This window comes from Ursus arctos, unplaced genomic scaffold (assembly GCF_023065955.2).
Source record: "Ursus arctos isolate Adak ecotype North America unplaced genomic scaffold, UrsArc2.0 scaffold_7, whole genome shotgun sequence".
NCBI lineage: Eukaryota > Metazoa > Chordata > Mammalia > Carnivora > Ursidae > Ursus > Ursus arctos.
Genome location: NW_026623089.1, coordinates 67051971 through 67071237, shown reverse-complemented (window position 1 = coordinate 67071237; position 19267 = coordinate 67051971). Strand labels below are relative to the sequence as shown.

Sequence of the window (19267 nt, the reverse complement as noted above, 5' to 3'; positions counted from 1 at the left end):
CCTCATTGCCCAGCTTCAACAATTGTCAACATTCTGTCATTGTTTCAACCATACCCAACACGTCCACACGCTGCCCATCCCCACTGGGTTAATTATTATTATTACTTACAGTTTTGCTGGAGATAAACTTTACACACACCGTTATGTATAAATCTTAGCTCTAAAATTTTGGAAAACGGATCTATTTATGTAACAACTCCCCAATAAAGATGTCAACCATTTTCATTTTCCCATGTGGTGATGGTATCACCTCTCTTCTGTGTAGCCCTCATTCTTGTTCTTTCCCCTACCTCAAGTTCTTTTTCTGGAAAAGAAAATCACGTTTTCATACCTAATTGAGAGTTGTAACACTTAGACCCTGTCGCCTGGAGCTTGAGGTCTCAGTGAGTTATTTTGAGCGAGCCTTATCAAAGGAGATACCAGGCACATTCCTGCAGCCCTAGACTCGCAGCCCTCGCTATGCTGGGAAGCTGGGAAGGATGCAAGGGGACTGTGGGGTGGGTGGTTCTAGTCTTTCTCTAACAGATGAAACATCCAATCTGAAGTTGGACTGTCCGATATGTAGTCCCTTTGCCACCTGTGGCTGTTTAAATATAGGTTATCAAATAATAATAATAATAATAATAATAATAAAACTCAGTTCCTAGGATATATTAGCCACATTACAAGTGCTAAATAGCCATTTAGGAAATGGGGGTGAGACACCAAAGAAATGGAGAGTAAAGTTTGCAAGATGCAGAACTAAAAAAAAATATTGAGAGAAATCTGGGTGGCTTAGTCGGTTAAGCATCTACCTTTGGCTCAGGTCATGATCCCAGAGCCTCGGATCGAGTCCCACATCGGGCTCTTTGCACAGCAGGGAATCTGTTTCTCCCTCTGCCTGCCTCTTCCCCGGCTGGTGCTCTCTCTCTCTTTGACAGATGAATAAATAAAATCTTAAAATTTTTTTTTTATTTTAAAAATGTTGAAATCTTTATCTTTGCCCCAAAAGTACCCTTCTACCATCAATTTCTCCTTGTAAAAAATCCTTCCTTTTTGTGCTTTGTTTTCTTTTTACCTACTGTTTTACCTACTCCCTTGTTATTGGTCCAGTCCTCTGTGTCCTTACTCTCTCCTTTCTCTTGCTCTTTTTTCATTAAATTCTATTTGTTGATGATCAAGAAAATTTTGCTTCCATTTATAGTGGACTAGGTATTTCTGACCGGTCCCTCCCTGAAAACAACTAGAACTATACATAATGCATATGCAAGGAATATATTTGAAGGCTGTAGCATAACAAAAGTACTTATCTGGTGTTTCTCCCTGGTCCTAGCACAAGGCTTCTCAATTCGTGGAATTTTCCCAAAGTGATAGGAGTATCTTTGTTATGTTAATATGGTGACTCCTGGTGGGACACTAGATAGCTCCAGGATGGGGACTGGTCACCAGCAAACTAACCATGTGACTAGAGATTAGAACTCTCTGCCCTCGCACCCCAAACCCCAGGAGGCAGGGAAACTGGAGATTGTCAATCATATGGCCGGTGATCTTATCAAGTGGGCCTATGGGAAGAAACCTCGATAAAACTGAACAAGGCTCCTGGAGCTTCCTGGTTGGTGGACGTGTGGAGGCACTGGGATAGCACATCCAGACCTCACAGGGACAGACTCCGGTGGTCCTCCATCCCCTCCAGGCCTTGCCTTATGTGTCTCTTTCATTTGGCTGTCCCTGAGTTTTATCTTTTATAATAAAACTGTAAATATAGCCCTTCCTGAGTTCGAGTTATTCTAGCTACATATCAAACCTTGGGGGGGTCATGGGATACCCCAAAATTATAGCTAGATGGGCAGAAGTGAGGGTGGGTTGAAGACAACAAGGACTTGCCGCTAGCACCTGATGTGTGGGCAGTCTTGTGGGTCTGAGCTCCTTAACCACTGGGATCTACATTAAGTCCACTAACTAGTATCGGCATTAGATTGAACCACGGGATACTCGGGTGCCACAGAACGGATGTCAGAACATAAAGGCATTGCAGAGCTAACAAGGGAGTGAAACATTATGGGGCAAAAATCCAGAAGAAGGAAACTCAGTGAGGTGAGCCCAGCGTCTGAAAGTAGCTTTTCCAGGGCATCTGGGTGGCTCAGTCAGTTAAGTGTCTGCCTTCGGCTCAGGTCATGATCCCAGGGTCCTGGGATCCAGTCCCACACTGGGTTCCCCGCTCAGCAGGGAGTCTGCTTCTCCCTTTCCCTCCCGCTCCCACTCATGTGTGCACTCTCTCTCTCTCAAACAAACAAAATCTTCTTAAGTAGCGTTTCCTCGTTTTTCCACTTCACTTCTTGTGAAGTGGCAAAATGAGAAGTGAAGCAGGCTGTCAAAAACACAGGAGAGCCGGGGAGATAAGAATTGGACTTCAGCGCAACTCTGACAAAATCCCATCTAAACTTTGGAATGAAACCCTGAAAGTCCATACCTTATGGATAAAGATGAAATAAAGAGGCCATTAAGAGGATTAAAGCCATCAATTCTGCTGGGTGGACCCATCTTAAACCTTAATGGGATTAAGGGGATCTTAGGTGGGTAGTGCTTCTAGCAGTCTGCCAGGAGCAAATACAAAATCTTTCACCAGGATAATAAAGTTCTCCCAGGCCTCAAACATTCCTTCGTGTTCAATGTTTAGCATGCAAATAAAAATAATGAGCTCAATGAGGAAAAGAGACTATTTGATGAGAACCCAAGAGAAACAATACATAGCAGAAACAGACCAACAGAAGACCCACACTTAAATTTGTTGAAGCCACAGAAAACCAAACATAAAACATTGACAACAAATACATCACCCAAAATTTCAGAAAGTATAGAAAAGAGATCCTAAAGATTTCTGAAAAGGCAAATAGTTTGTGTTCAGGAATCAGAATGCTCTTTTGACTTGAGAAGAATAATAGAAACTAGAATACAATGGAGAAATGCTTTTCAAAGTTCTCAGGGAAAATGATTTCTAACCTTTAGCTCACCCAGCTAAATCATCAGACAACTCAGAGTGGAAAAAAGACATTTTTAAACAGATGAGGTCTAAAACATTAATCCCTCATACAGTGGAAAGACAGGACTTCACTAGAATTGATAAACAATCAAAAAGGAAGAAACGGGACCCAAAGGAGGGGAATCCAACATAGAAAAGTGAAGGGAATTGCCAAGAGAACAGTGATGGGAAATCCCAAGTTGACAGCCATGCAGCAGGCCCAGAGTGGGTTCTAGAAAAAAATGACATTTGAATCTATCAATGGGAGACTTGGACTTCTGTCAGAGTTGGTAATTTCAATTTAGAAAGAAAAAGTAAAGATATGAACAAAGTCAACAAGGCATTTCCTACCCCAAATTGAATGTTCCCGTGCTGGTAGTGGAAGCAGAGATGTAGGGAAAAGTTGTGATTTCTACCATGGCTCAGTGGAACTTGGGAGGTGGCCGGTGTCTGCGGGAGGTACTGAGCCACGCACGGCGGCATAATTCTGTCGGGCTGAGCAGCTGGGCCGAGGCAGGCTCTCAAGGTTGTAGGTCAGGGACACACGCACCTTCGGGCACGGGGACCACCGGGGCGCACCCAACCTCGTCTTCTCTGAGAGGCCAACTAGAGTTTGTCCCCATTAGTCGTGGTAGTAACAGATGACACTTATTGCCAAAGACGGTTTCAAATACTTCACTGACATTCCTATTTCTTTTTTCCTTTGCTATGTAAGCTTTATGCCCAACATGGGGCTTGAACTCAGGACCCCAAGATCAAGAGTCTCGTGCTCTATAGACTGAGCCAGCCACGCACCCGTTGGCATTCCTATTTCTCACAGCCCAAGAGGGATGATCGTCATCCTTATTTTATGGATAAGGAGGCTGCGGCTCCGACTGTAAATCGATCACACGAGAACACAGGGCTAGCACATGGCAGACTTGGAATTCAAGCCCAGCTGGGCTCCAGACCTTGCATTTTTAGCTGCTACATTATATTGTGTTTGGATAGGAGACTTTCTTGGAAAGCTACATGCTATGGGCCTTTTTACTTACTTCAAAGCAGTGGCAGCTTCAGACTTTCTAGAATGGCGGGAGTGGAAGGGCTGAGGGCCAGCAGTGCAGTTTAAAGCTCTGGCTGTGTACGGGGGCATGTGTGGGGTAGGGTATGCGGTACATGCTTTGGAAGCACGCCATCATCTAAGATGCTTGGTTAACTTGAGTTACTCGAGACAGAGGTCCGGCTCTCACAGCCGCCTCTGCTCCAAGGCCTCACTCGGTTTTGGCCGCACCCCGGCTTCCTGCCCCTCTACGACTCGCTCGCTTGCTGGCTGTCATGTCAGAGCTGCCAGGAGAGAAGCTGATGGGCACAGGCACCTGGAACTCCAGGCTTTGCCCCCAGACCTGACATGTGTTCAATGCAAGCAAGTCATTTTACCCCTTTATATGCACAGTATGAATGCCACGGAGAAAACCAAATCACCAAAATTGGGATTCTGTCTAAGACCCACCTACTCGGCAAGGACTGGCTCAGGTCCGGGGCTCTCGGCTGCTTTGGACTCACACTCTCTCCCTGGGCGGCAGCAGCTCAGTGCCCCTGTCTAGCTGGCATGCCATGAAATCCTTTGCCAGGGAATGTTGCTTAATTGACTCCTCCACTTAGTGTCAACACTCGTGAATCTCCGGCTTCCCTAACAAGCAGTGCCACGCAGAGGACCCACCCGGCGCCAGTGCACGGGCTAGCGCGGCGGCTCGCCACAGTCTGCCTAAGCAGCAGAACGGCGGGGTCTCTGCAACACCAACGCTCATCCCAGCAATCCTGACACAGGGAGTTCTGGCACCACACGCCGAAACTTTCCAACATTTTTAGAGGCACTTACATTCCAGTTCAAATGTTTTACGAGAGTCCCTAAGCCCTCATTTGTGTTGACTCTATTGCTGTGGACTGACTTGTGGCCCCTCAAATGTTGATCTTCGAGCCCTAACCACCCACCCCCAACATCACTGTGGAGATGGAGCCTTTGGGGAGTAATGGGGGCTCCGTGGAGTAATGAGGGAGCACACAGCAAGATGGTGGCCTCCTCCAAGCCCAGAAAGAGGCCCGAGAGCGAACCCTACCTTGTTGGCACCTTGATCTGGGGACTTGTAGCTTCCGGAACTGCGAGGAAAGAAACTTCTGCTGTGTGCGCCACCCTGTCTGGTGTTGGGTTATGGCGGCCCTAGCAGACTCCTACTCCTGCCCTTCTTTTTAATTTCACTGCCCATGACTCTTGCTTCAGCCATGCTGGTCTTCTGAGGCAGTCCAGAACCAACCCCACTTTTTAAGATTGAGAGAAAGAGCGAGTCAGCACAAGCAGGGGCAGAGGAGGACAAACAGACTCCCTGCTGAGTGGGGAGCTCAGTGCGGGGCTCCATCCCAGGACCCTGGGTTCATGACCTGAGCCGAACTCTGATGCTTACCCGACTGAGCCCCCCAGGCGCCCCGACAGTTTATTTATTTTTCAGTAATCTCTATGCCCAACGTGGGGCTTGAACTCAGGACAGCAAGATCCAGAGTCACGTGCTCTATTGACTAAGCCAGACGCCGCCTCTTCTCCCGAGTTCCTAGGCCCATTTTTTTTTTCTTAAACCTATTCATGCTACATCATGTAACTTCTCTTTATTGCACGAACTTTCTCTAAAGCAGTTTTAGTGATGGGCCCTTGGGTGGCAAACTTTTACATACGCTGGCTAAGTTATGGCACAGCTCTGCCAAACCCGTATTGGTCTGAGGCCACTGGATGCAAGGACAGTCACGAGAAATGGAGCTGTGCCCTCCCCGGCGGTTTGCTTCTGACACGCGTTCAGTGTCCATGTCACACTGTAATTCACAAGTCGGCATAAAAGTTTAGTACATGTGATAAGAATTTGCAAGTGTTAGTGAAATAGGACTGGGCTTTGTTTTTCCAAACATGTTTCCAAAAGACTGTTTTATTTTAAAACACACACAGAGTTGGACACGAATGCCTTTTTAAGTGTCGTGGTGGAGAGGATCACACAGACTGCTTACACCGGTCACCTCTTCCTCTCTGCCGAGCCCATGGCTCTCCTGTCGTATGAAGCCTGAGCAGATGGCTCTTTTCCTTCATGTTCCTGCCTGTTGGAGTAAGAGTCCTTGGATGACAGCAATTATGTGACCAAATTTCTCGTAACTGTTTGGCAATATTAAAGTTTTGCAGTTGCTGGCTTTCCTACTGGTGTCTTACAACCTAAGAGGGAAAAAAAAAGACAGCCCATAAGATGACCTTGAGTTTGTCCTTCCTCATACAGCTGTTTAAGCCTTGTGTGGTTTCACAGGCTGACAGAACACTGATGGAGACCCCTGCCCCTCCGCAGGGGTAGCAGCAGCAGTCCCCACCCCTCACACCCCCTACAGCCACCGGCAGAGCCAGGATCAGAACCCAGTCTGCTTTTGGGACTTCTGGTCTAGCATGTGCTAATACATTCATTCCCATGTTGTATTTGCCACCTGTGATTAAGAAATCAATTCCATCATCCTCACAGAATAAGGGTTTTGGGGATTGTTTCAGCTACATGCCCCTCTTACCAAACTCCAGATCGAGTTTCAAGGGTACATATTCTGAGATTTCAGACATAAGATAAACAGAAGACTGGGATTTCAACCTTCGTATTTTCTTCAACAAGAAACTAGTATTTCCACCTTCCCTACTGATGTCAACCATTCCTTTGCCTTCTACCCTTTTTCTTCAACCACTTTCTTTTACCATATGGTTTCCCCTCATCCCACCGGACATCTCCCTGAAGCTCTTCCACACAGGTCTGACAAATGTACTGAATTAGGATCAGGTACGAGAGACCTATTTATAAGAATATCCATTCAACAATGTAGTGCTTATTCAATATATCAACAGGTAAGTTGTTATTTTTTTTTCCAAACACTGACACCCTCCCTTTCTAAAACCACCCCATCATTCCCAAGAGAAATGTTCATTACTTCCTCTGACCTCTTAGATCTCTTTCCTTATACCCACACTCTTGACTCTCTTCATACTGCAAACGAATGACCCTGCCTTTCTGAGCTGGACTATCTGCTGATAAGCTGAAGGACTGTTCTCCCAAGGGTATGCTATCAGCCCCAATTCTGAGCTCAGAAAGTCTATATGCTGTGAACACTAATCCCAACCCTTTGCCAGGGAAAGAAGGGATCCAAGAGTAGAGAGGAAGAGAATAAAGCCAAGGACTCAGATAACAGGTTTTTCTCCACGTCCACCAAGACTGGATGTGAAGGGTCCAGATCTCAGACCCTAATTAGTTATGCTAGACACTGATAATTATGTAGAAGACTGACCATGTTCTGCTGGTTGTGTTTTCTCTGCACTTTCTCCTTACCTTCCTGGAGCAAAACCTAGATGATATAAATAGTCCTGTTGATATTAAAACTCTGTTGTTCATTCTGATAAAAGTATTTGGTGCCATAACATACTTTCTTGTGTTACTATATGTGATAAACACAACGTGAAAACGCATCACATGCCACTAAACTGTACTTACCGAGCATTTCTTCTAATTTTGTCATGGCAGGTTCGTTCACATTAAATACACTGTCATTATTTCTAGGAAAAAAAGCAAAAAGTTCTTATTACATAAACTTAGGTAGGGGAAGTCGATGTTCATTATACAGTAAGACTACTCTTCTTTTTTAAAAAGATTTTATTTATTTGACACAGAGAGAGAGAGAGCACAAGCAGGGGGAGCGGCAGGTAGAGGGAGAAGCAGCCTCCCTGATGAGCAAGAAGCTGGATGTGGGATTTGATCCCAGGGCTCGGGGATCATGACCTGAGCTGACGGCAGACGCTTCACCGACTGAGCCACCCAGGTGTCCCAAGACTACTTTTCTTTTCAAGTTTGTTTGTTTTGCAATCTCTACACCCAACATGGGACTTGAACTCATGACCCCAAGATCAAGAGTCGCAGGTTCTACCAACTGAGCGAGCCAGGTGCTCCAAGACTACTTCTCAATAGTCTTCCTCAAGGTCAACTCTTTATTTATTCTGTTATGTTAGCCACCATATAGTACATCATTAGTTTTTGATGTAGTGTTTCAGGATTCATTGTTTGCATGTAACACCCAGTGCTCCATGCAATACGTGCCCTCCTTAATACCCACCCCTGGGCTAACCCATCCCCCCTTCCCCCTCCCCTCTGAAACCCTCAGTTTGTTTCCCAGAGTCCAGTCTCTCATTGTTCGTCTCCCCGTCTGATTTCCACCCCCTTCATTTTTCCCTTCCTTCTCCTAATGTCCTCCATGCTATTCCTTATGTTCCACATATAAGTGAAACCATATAATTGTCTTTCTCTGCTTGACTTATTTCACTTAGCATAATTTCCTCCGGTCCCATCCATGTTGATGCAAATGTTGGGTAATCATTCTTTCCGATGGCTGAGTAATATTCCATTGTATATATGGACCACATCTTCTTTATCCATTCATCTGTTGAAGGGCATCTCGGCTCCTTCCACAGTTTGGCTATTGTGGACAGTGCTGCTATTAACATTGGGGTGCACGTGACTCTTCTTTTTACGACATCTGTATCTTTAGGGTAAATACCCAGTAGTGCAATTGCTGGGTCATAGGGTAGCTCTATTTTTAATTTTTTGAGGAACCTCCACACTGTTTTCCAGAGTGGCTGTACCAGCTTGCATTCCCACCAACAGTGTAAGAGGGATCCCTTTTCTCCACATCCTTGCCAACATTTGTCGTTTCCTGGCTTATCACTTTTTGCCATTCTAACTGGTGTAGGATGGTATCTCAATGTGGTTTAGATTTGAATTTCCCTGATGGCTAATGATGTTGACCATTTTTTCATGTGTCTGTTAGCCGTTCGTATGTATTCCTTGGAGAAGTGTCTGTCCATGTCTTCTGCCCATTTTTTGACTGGGTTATTTGTTTTTTGGGTGTTGAGTTTGAGAAGTTCTTTATAGATCTTAGATTACCAGCCCTTTATCTGAAGTGTCATTTGCAAATATCTTCTCCCATTCCATGGGTTGCCTCTTTGTTTTGTTGACTGTTTCCTTTGCTGTGCAGAAGCTTTTTATCTTGATGAAATCCCAAAAATTCATTTTTGCTTTTGTTTCCCTTGCCTTTGGAGATGTGTCTTGAAAGAAGTTGCTGTGGCCGATGTTGAAGAGGTTACTGCCTATGTTCTCCTCTAGGATTTGGATGGATTCCTGTTTCACATTGAAGTCTTTCATCCATTTAGAGTTTATCTTTATGTATGGTGTGAGAGAATGGTTGGGTTTCATTCTTCTATATATAGCCATCCAATTTTCCCAGCACCATTTACTGAAGAGACTGTCTTTTTCCCATTGTATATGTTTTCCTGCTTTGTCGAAGATTAGTTGACCATAGAGCTGAGGGTCCATATCTGGGCACTCTATTCTGTTCCATTGGTCTATGTGTCTGTTTTTGTGCCAGTACCACTCTGTCTTGGTGAGCAGAGCTTTGTAATATAGCTTGAAATCAGGCAACGTGATGCCCCCAGCTTTTTCTTTTTCAACATTTCCTTGGTGATTCGGGGTCTTTTCTGGTTCCATACAAATTTTAGGATTGTTTGATCCAGCACTTTGAAAAATGCCACTTGTATTTTGATTGGGATGGTGCTAAAAGTACAGATTGGTCTGGGCAGCACAGACATTTTAACAATGTTTACTCTTCTGATCCATGAGCATGGAATGTTTTTCCATCTTTTTGTGTCTTCTTCAATTTCTTTCATAAGTGTTCTGTAGTTTCTAGAGTATAGATCCTTTACCTGCCTCTTTGGTTAGGTTTATCCCAGGGTATCTTATGGTTTTGGGTGCTATTGAAAATGGAATTGATTCCCTAATTTCTCTTTCTACAGTTACACTGTTCGTGTATAGAAATGCAACGATTTCTGTGCATTGATTTTGTGTCCTGTCACATTACTGAATTGCTATATGGGTTCTAGTAATTTGGGAGTGGAGTCTTTTGGGTTTTCCACATAAAGTATCATGTCATCTGCGAAGAGAGAGAATTTGACTTTTTCTTTGCTAATTTGAATACCTTTCATTTCTTTTTGTTGTCTGATTGCTGAAACTAGGACTTCTAGTACTATGTTGAACAACAGTGGCAGAAGTGGGCAACCTTGTCGTGTTCCTGATCTTAAGGGAAAAGCTCTTTTCCCCATTGAGAATGATATTTGCTGTGGGCTTTCCACAGATGGTTTTTATGAAATTGAGGAATGTTTCCTCTATCCCTACACTCTGAAGAGTTTTAATCAGGAAAGGATGCTGTATTTTGTCAAATGCTTTTTTTCTGCATCAGTTGAGTGGATCATATGGTTCTTGTCTCTTCTCTTATTAACGTGTTCTGTCATACTGATTGATTTGCGAATGTTGAACCACCCTTGGATCCCAGGAATAAATCCCACCTGGTCGTGATAAGGATGATAATGTACTGTTGGATCCTATTAGCTAGGATCTTGTTGAGAATTTTGACATCCATATTCATCAGGGATACTGATCTGTAATTCTCCTTTTTGATGGGGTCTTTGCCTGGTTTTGGGATCAAGGTAATACTGGCCTCAGAGAATGAGTTTGGAAGTTTTCCTTCTGTTTCGATTTTTTGAAACAGCTTCAGGAGAATAGGTCTTATTTCTTGTTTGAATGTTTGGTAGAGTTCCCCTGGGAATCCATCAGGCTCTGGACTCTTGTTTTTTGGGAGGTTTTTGATCACTGCTTTAATTTTGTTACTGGTTATTGGTTTATTCAGATTGTCAATTTCTTCCTGGTTCAGTCTTGATAGTTTATGGGTTTCCAGGAAGGCATCCATTTTTTCCAGGTTCCTTAACTCATTGGCATATAGTTGTTTATAATAATTTCTAATAATTGGTTCTATTTCCTTGGTGTTAGTCGTGATCTCTCCCCTTTCATTCATAATTTTACTAATTTGGGTCCTTTCTCTTTTCTTTTGGATAAGTCTGGCCAGTGGTTTACTGATCTATCTTATTAATTCTTTCAAAGAATCAGCTTCTAGTTTCATTGATCTGCTCTACTGTATTTCTGGTTTCTAATTCATTGATCTCTCCTCTAATCTTATTTCTCTTCTCCTGCTTGGCTTAGGCTTTATTTGTTGTTCTTTCTCCAGTTCTTTAAGGTGTAAAGTTAGTCTGCGTATTCGGGATTTTTCTATTCTTTTGAGTGAGGCTTGGATAGCTATGCGTTTCCCCCTCAGGACCACTTTTGCAGTATCCCACAGGTCTTAGACCGATGTGTTTTCATTCTCATTGGTTTCCATAAATTGTTTAAGCTCTTCTTTGACTTCCTGGTTGATCCAAACATTCTTAAGCAGGATGGTCTTTAGCTTCCAAGTGTTTGAATTTCTTCCAATTTTTTTCTGTGATTGAGTTCCAGTTTCAAAGCATTGTGATCTGAGAATATGCAGGGAATAATCTCAATCTTTTGGTATCAGTTGAGACCTGATTTGTGACCCACTATGTGGTATATTCTGGAGAAAGTTCCACATGTGTTCAAGAAGAATGAGTATTCTGTTGTTTAAGGGTGGAATGTTCTGTATATACCTATGAAGTCCATCTGGTCCAGTGTGTCATTCAGAGCTCTTGTGTCTTTGTTGATTCTCTGCTTAGATGATCTGTCTATTGCTGAGAGTGGAGTGTTGAGGTCTTCTATTAACATATTATTATCAAGATGTTTCTTTATTTTGGTTAACAGTTGGCTTATGTAGTTGGCTGCTCCCATGTTGGGGGCATATATATTTACAATTGTTAAATCCTCTTGTTTGATAGGCCCTTTAGGAATGATATAGTATCCTTCTGTATCTCTTAACTATAGTCTTTAGCTTAAAATCTTATTTGTCTGATATGAGAATTGTTACCACAGGTTTCTTTTGAGGTCCGTTGGCATGAAAAATGGTTCTCCATCCCCTCACTTTCAGTCCGGATGTATCTTTAGGTTCAAAATGAGTCTTTTGTAGACAGCATATGGATGGGTCATGTTTTTTAATCCAATCTGCAACCCTGTGCCGTTTCATGGGAGCATTTAGGCCATTCACATTGAGTGATTATTGAAAGATATGATTTTATTATCATCATGTTGCCTGTGAAGTCCTTGTTTCTACAGATTGTCTCTGTAAATTTCTAGTCCCTATCACTCTTGGGGTCTTTCTCCTTTTATAGAACCCCCCTAATATTTCTTGCAGGGCCGGCTTGATGGTCACATATTCTTTCTGTTTTTGCCGGTCTTGGAAGCTCCTTGTCTCTCCATCCATTCTGAATGACAGCCTTGCTGGATACAGTATCCTTGGCTGCATGTTCTTCTCGTTTAGTAACCTGAATATGTCTTGCCAGCCCTTTCTGGCCTGCCAGGTCTCAGTGGACAGGTCTGATGTTATTCTGTTGTTCCTCCCTCTGTACGTAAGAAATCTCCTCCCCCTCGCCGCTTTTAAGATTGTTTCCTTGGATCTAAGATTTGCGAATTGTACAATTATATGTCAGGGTGTCAGTCTGTTCTCATTGATCTTGGGAGGGGTCCTTTCTGCCTCTTGGACACAAATGTTTGTTTCCTTCCCCAGATTAGGGACGTTCTCAGCTACGATTTGCTCAAATATATCTTCTAGACCTCTCTCTCTCTACCCCCTCAGGGATCCCAATAATTCTGATATTGGAACGTTTCATTGAGTCATTAATCTCTCTCGGTTTGATCCCTTGGGCTTTAATCTGTTTTTCCCATGCTGCCTCAGTTTCCTTTTCTATCATCTTATCCTCTAGCTCACTAATTCGTTCTTCTGCCTCGTTTACCCTGGCAGTCAAGAGTATCCAGTTTAGACTGCATTTCATTCATAGCATTTTTAAGTTCGGCCAGATTTGTTCTCATTTTAGCCTTTAGAGATTCTATATTGTCGTTAATATTTTTCTCAAGCCTAGATCTTGACTTCATGTTACTCTGAAGTCTATTTCTGACATCTTGGTTATATCCATATCCATTAGTTCTATGGTAGAGGCCACGGTCTCTGATTCTTTCCTTTGTTGGGGGGGTTCCTCTTCTTAGTCTTCTGTTGGGGGTGTTTGAGGGAATGTACAGAGTTCAAATCACAGACCACGACCCAAGCAAGATGCACCTGTTTTATAGGGACCTTAGGGTTGTTGGTTTCTTGTTCTTCCAGCCTGTCTTCTGGGGGAGGGAGGCCTGCCATGCTGTTACTCAGGTAACCCTGTTTGGGCAGAGCTGTCCTGCCCCTGTGGGGGGGGGGGAATGGGTTCAGTGAAAACTGGTTTTTTGGGGCTTTTGTTCTCTGGTAGCTTTCTCTGATGGCTTTCTGCGTCTCTTCTGAGAGTCAGAGCAGAAGTAACCACATCCAAACCTCTGTCTCAGAACAGAGAGATTGCAGTCTGTTCTTCATTCTCTCTCCAGGACACACTGTCTCCGTTTCTGTCTGTGCTGCTAAAAACCGCAGTCTCCTGGGTTGTGTGCCCCACAGCAGCACTCCCAGATGTCGCTCCGGGGCTGGCACATCTCTGCACTTTGTGCTTCTAAAACCGCAAGCCACCCCCGGTTCTCACACGTGCACCCGTAGATCCAGGTTTCTGTCTGGGCGGCTGCACTAAAGTCCTTTCTCACCGCTACCGGTCTGCGAGCCTGTGCCTGGTTCTCAGCTCAGGAGGCTTCGCGCTCTGGCGTTATCTCACCTTCCTGGCACAAGTTTATGAAGGCTCCCTCCCTCTTCTGTTTATCTTCTGATATCTGCCCACAGAATCACAGCTGTCCGCTTCATAGCTCAAGACCAATGGCGGGAGATATTCTGTTTGTAGAGATCCAGATATATCTTCTTACATCTCAGGCAGATTTCATGGGTGTTCAGAATGGTTTGGTAGATATCCAGCTTAATTCAGGAGACTGGTTGATACAGGGTTCCCTACTCCTCCGCCATCTTTTTTCCTCCTCAAGGCCAAGTCTTTAAGTAATTGACAAGCCCATTGCTCCTGCCCTGCTTGCTGGCTTCATGCTTCCTCCTTCTGATGACATGAGAGACATACTACCAGACTCTGCCCACGAAGCTTGGTCACTCTTACATTCATTCACTCAGAAGAGGAAACAGCTAACTATCTGCACGTACACATATGTGTGTCTTTATGTATTATACATGTTTGTGTGTGTGTGTGTACATAAGTATATATACTTACGTAAGTGTATATATATATACACACTTATATATACACACACACACACACACTCTACTTCACTTCCCAAAAATCTTTAAAATTCACCTATACATTCCAATATTAGATCAAGGCCAAAATGCTGGCCTAAAATACTTTCTTTGCTTCAATACCATTTTTATTTGTAACTACATAAAATTTGCACAGTAACTCATACTGACATAACTCATCGGGAGATGGATGAATGAAGCATGGTATCCTGTTTCGAGCGCTTTGTCTGCATTCTGTGCTCAGCGGCCGTTAGCAGGCACTGCCTCTCCAGCCCCGCGCACACAGTACTTACACTTTCTTCTTCTCTACCACACCTAGCCTCACAAAAGCTGCTAAGGCATTTTTCTGTACATCGCAAGACAAGACATCGTAACACTGCGAGGCACCTATGACAGAGGGAGAAAGAGTTAGTGGACTTCTTTTTGTTCTTAACTGCAAGAAGTCACCACCCACAGAAGTGTGACTAACCTTGATCAAGAAGCTGACTGGTGAATTTTCGAACTCCAGCCAAGTACTGTTTCTCAGTGAAGTCGTCTTCTTCTTCATTCAAGAGGTATTTGCAAATTATCTGATTTTAACAGAAAGAGTGTGGGGAACAGAAAGAGAAAAAGGTAGCCAAATACAATGCAGAAGCGACTGATGTGACCTGGTCCCCCTTGACAGAAAGCTACGGTATGTCAGAGCAGAATAAAGACTCTCCAAAGTTTGAGCACAGAAAAGCTACAGAATTCTTAGGAGGTCTCGCTGGAGCTTGTATCACTGCTTATAATTAGAAATAGAGTCTGAAATAGTACTGACATTTATTAAAATACGCTTTCTCACTTTAACGGGTTGCAAGTTGAGTGAATTACCATCAGCTTAACAGATCTTATGCTGACGCTCAGGAAGAGAGGGGCCAGATTTTGTGTAACTGCTTTTTCCCTAAAAACACCTAATAGTTTGTTAGGCCCCCAAATGCTTGATGACTTGTACTGCAGAAAGGTGCTTAGGGGCAGAAGTAGCATTTCTCAGATACCCACTCAGTGCTGGACTAGGCACAGTGTCTCTGTCATCGGTCAGAGCAGCCCTGCCAGGACGCCGGTCCTGGGGGCTGCTAACCAGTGCTCAGAGCCAGAGTCCTCTTCTGGCAAATACATACAGCCCCTCTGAGGGGCACATTCCTGCTGGGCATCTCTACTACCCCCTCTCTGTTTAACCACTCCTTAGAGCTCTGACAAACTCTTTCAGATACTTGCACTTGAACCTCTTCTTCCCCTTCTGTTAATTAGCTTTTAGTGATTTAAAATCACTGACACTATGTATCATTCCAATCTTGCATTTCCCGAGTGCCCGCAATGTGTCAAACGCCGAGCTATGAGAAAAGCCGTAAGGTACAGTATGATGGCGCTTGGTTCTGGGCATCCTGAAGCTGTTACCCTCTGGGGTCTGTAAGGGCCCCCTTTGCGGGAACAAGGTCTTCACCTGAGAGATGACTCTTTCACCCTATTGAGCAATCTCTCTAGTTCTGCCATTCACCTGGGGAAGACACTTGACCTCCGAACCAGAAGCAAGTACAGGGTGGGAGGATGAAGGAGAACTTGCAAAAGAGTTACATACCTGATAACATTCCACAAAAGGTTTAAAGAGACCTATTAAAAATTCTAACACGGTATTTCCTTTCTCTGTAACTAGGATGTCCCTTGTCGTCACTTGTATTGTCTCATTTTTACAGAGCAGGTAACAGCCTTCTTCAAAGTCCTGGGAAGGGAGGGGAGAAGATAGGGTGCACCCACTAATTTAGGTTAATGGGTACGCTGCTGGTCTCAGGAACAGCAGCCATGTGCCCTCAGAATGAGAGAACACTAGCCAATTCCACAACGCTTCTAAAAGGTTCTGTTGTTAGCAGCCAGAGAAGCATGTGTTCCAACACTCAAAATGTTGAACCCCAAACACAGCAAACACACAAAGGATTCAAGAGCCTTAGAAATCATGACCTGGGTGATGACTTTCTCACTTTGCACAGCCGCGTTCCTTAAATTTAAATAGGAAGTGCATAAAACAGGTCCTAAAACTATGTGGAATTATGCTTATACTCAAAAAAACTGCCGACCTCATTCTCAACGGAGTAACACCTGGGCTCCTAGGCACAGCATACAGAAACCTGACCACCTTCCGTCTATCCTGGTACACCCCCCCCCCCCCCCGCCCCAGCAAGCCGGCGGTCCAGCTCTGGGGGCCTGATCCATCACGAGCTGTCTACGCCATCAGGCAAGACCACTGCTCTCTAATCTCAAAGCAAAAGGCCCAACACTCCAACATGTTGTTAACAGGAAAATGTGTACCGGTTGGCAAATTTTTAACAAAACAGTACTGATTTATTCACAGTGGCTCAAGGTTTAAAGAATGACTCTCTTCTCACCAAATAATCCCTACGTTACTGATTAAACTTGACCAAGAATCAAAATAGAGCTCATCGAACTGCGAGTGTCCAAGAGTCTCGTATTTCTGCTGCATGTAGCCTTGAAGAAAGGGAAGTCACACGCGTGAATCCAAGCCTACACTTCCAGAACTCTCACTGTGAACACACCTGTGCTCTTTGGCTGTAAAGATTTACCTTTAGTGCGTTTCCTGGAAGGAAGATGAACTCATCTGAAAAAACAGTGAGCAGGAAGCGAAAGCAACTGTAGACATCCTCTGGAAATAAATCAATTACATCCAATTACAACACTGGTTTTTAAACTTTTAGGAAGTACAAGAAGGCCACGACTGTCCAAAACGCGTCACTCCAAAGGCATATTACTCCATGCCAGGGATGAGAACTCAGGCCCCCAAAGGAAGCTATTTGGCAATCCAAATTTTACCTAAGAGCAAACTACAGTTTAGCAGTGCCGACGGTTGCATCTGAATCACAACCAGGCCTCTACCCAGTCAGTGTGCTGCTGAGCGAGACGCTACACTTCTTAGAAGCTAGGATGCTTCACGTTCCCTGCCCACGGCTCCCTAGTAGAGAAGGAAAGGAATGAATTACTTCGATCCCTTCTCTAGTCCTACTTCCTGTTGTCTTTACCATATCTTTAGCACTAGAATATACCAGCACACAACAGAAAATACTGTCTCGTTCTCCAGACACACAGGTCCCCCTTGCCCATCGACTACAGAGGTGTCTTCATTTTTCTGACATTTTCTGCTATGAACTTTCTCATTCAAAGAATCTACAGACGTGTGGACGTGAAGCACTGCCTCCAATTTCTGGGTGGTCCCAACACTCAAGAAGACCACGCGTGTACCCCTTAGTTGTGAACGAACTCCGAGATCAGAAACCTCAGAACTAAGACCAAGATTTGAGTTTTCTGTGTCTTGAACTAAACTGACTTCTCCGGGCCCATCTCCTCATTCACAAATGAGGGCCTGGACATAGGACCTGAGGTTCCTTCCAAGGCTAAAGGTCTAAGTCTGACTTTTCCTTAGGATTATCTATGGAGCTCTGAAAAACAAAACCAAGAACATCAGTGTCTGGTCCACACTCTGGACCAACTGAATCAACATTTGGGGTGGGGCTCACCCTCCAGTAACTCCAGTGGAGCCTGGGTAGAACAGCCCTCACCCTGACAACAGCTTCCTGGGAACAAAACAGTGTTATTCATTGTTCCACTCTTCACCGCCACTAGAACATGACTGTGTCCCTAGCAGGCACTCTGACACTGCTGGACTGTTTACCCACCCCGCCTGCTTCTGCCACATAAAGGAGAAAGGGCCGCAGGCCAGGAGATGGAGAACTGTGCTCTAGTCCCAGACCCTTGCTTAGGACATTACGTAACTTCCTAGGCCTCCCTTTCCTTATTTATAAAAGGAGAGGTTTAGGTTAATTTCTTAGGTCCCTTCCCATTCCCAAATTTGAAGCAGACAGCCATGTACTGGGGGCACAAACCTAACTTCTTCAGAGTGGACAGGCCCCATTCTTTGCTGCTGTCTGGGCTCCACACATGTGGCTGAGCATTATAAGGCATCAAATGTTGCTCTCTATACGGAACTGAATGGCCAGTCTCTTCCAAAATTCCAGACCACATTCCCGTGAGTTACCTTTCCGGAACCCGGGGGCCATCTGCAGTGCCATAGCTATTAAGGAAGGACGGACGAAAACGTTGAGCAACTGGTTCCTATAAGCCGAGCACATGAGGAGGGTGATATGCTGGAAAATGAGTCCATCAACCACTTCGGAGTCTCCGGAGTCCACATTCAGAACCACCTGGTCTTTGACGAGGCTGGCGATGTTGGAGTGCAGGAGGATGTTGGACTGGATAACTTCTTCAGCACGTTCATTATCTACACACAGAGACAGCTCACTCAGGCGGACGGCACAGAAATGGGACCGGTCTCTGCAGGGAATCTTAGGCCTGGTGTCCAGCAATGCTAGTGAGCTGGCAGATTCCCTGTCAAGTGCCAGGGTCTAGCTCTGGGCTCTACCAACTGAAGTAATGATGCCCTATGGGAAGATATATTTTTTCTGTTTTTTTTTTTAAGTAATCTCTGTGCCCAATGTGGGGCTCAAACTGATGACCCTGAGATAATGCTCTTCCAACTGAGCCAGCCAGGCGCCCCTGTGAAAGAGACTTTATAAAAGTACTATCAACTGTCTCTCTAAAGACATTTAATGCACTTTCTTATCTATCCTTAATTTGTCAGCCATTCTGAAATATATATGAATTCCCACTCTGAAAACCAACACTTCCTCAGGAACCACGTGCATCCGAAGTATTGCAATAGCAAGTTACAGGACAAGAAAATCATATACATGTGAATTTAACAATACTAAGACAAGAAGCCTCATGATTAAAACATGCTTCACAGCATTTTCCACAATAGCTAAATTGTGGAAGGAGCCGAGATGCCCTTCAACAGATGACTGGATTAAGATGTGGTCCATATATACAATGGAATATTACTCAGCCATCAGAAAGAACGATTATCCAACATTTGCAGCAACATGGACCGGACTGGAGGAGATTATGCTAAGTGAAATAAGTCAAGCAGAGAAAGACAATTATCATATGGTTTCACTCATTTATGGA

The 19267-nt window shown here is 44.3% G+C and overlaps 1 protein-coding gene across 4 annotated transcripts in view; it reads right to left on the bottom strand.

The window, feature by feature from the left end:
• Positions 1–5912: 5912 nt before the first annotated feature.
• The window catches only part of GNPAT (glyceronephosphate O-acyltransferase), a 39623-nt gene continuing 26268 nt past the window's right edge, over positions 5913–19267 (bottom strand). For all 4 annotated transcript variants that reach the window (XM_057308382.1, XM_057308385.1, XM_057308384.1 and 1 more), the window contains 7 exons: positions 18279–18521; positions 16813–16892; positions 15816–15956; positions 14688–14787; positions 14512–14605; positions 7528–7589; positions 5913–6224 (listed from right to left, as the gene is read on the bottom strand). In XM_057308382.1, the coding sequence (XP_057164365.1) occupies positions 6181–6224; positions 7528–7589; positions 14512–14605; positions 14688–14787; positions 15816–15956; positions 16813–16892; positions 18279–18521 (764 nt within the window). In that variant the 3' untranslated portion in view covers positions 5913–6180. The remainder of the gene's footprint in view (positions 6225–7527; positions 7590–14511; positions 14606–14687; positions 14788–15815; positions 15957–16812; positions 16893–18278; positions 18522–19267) is intronic.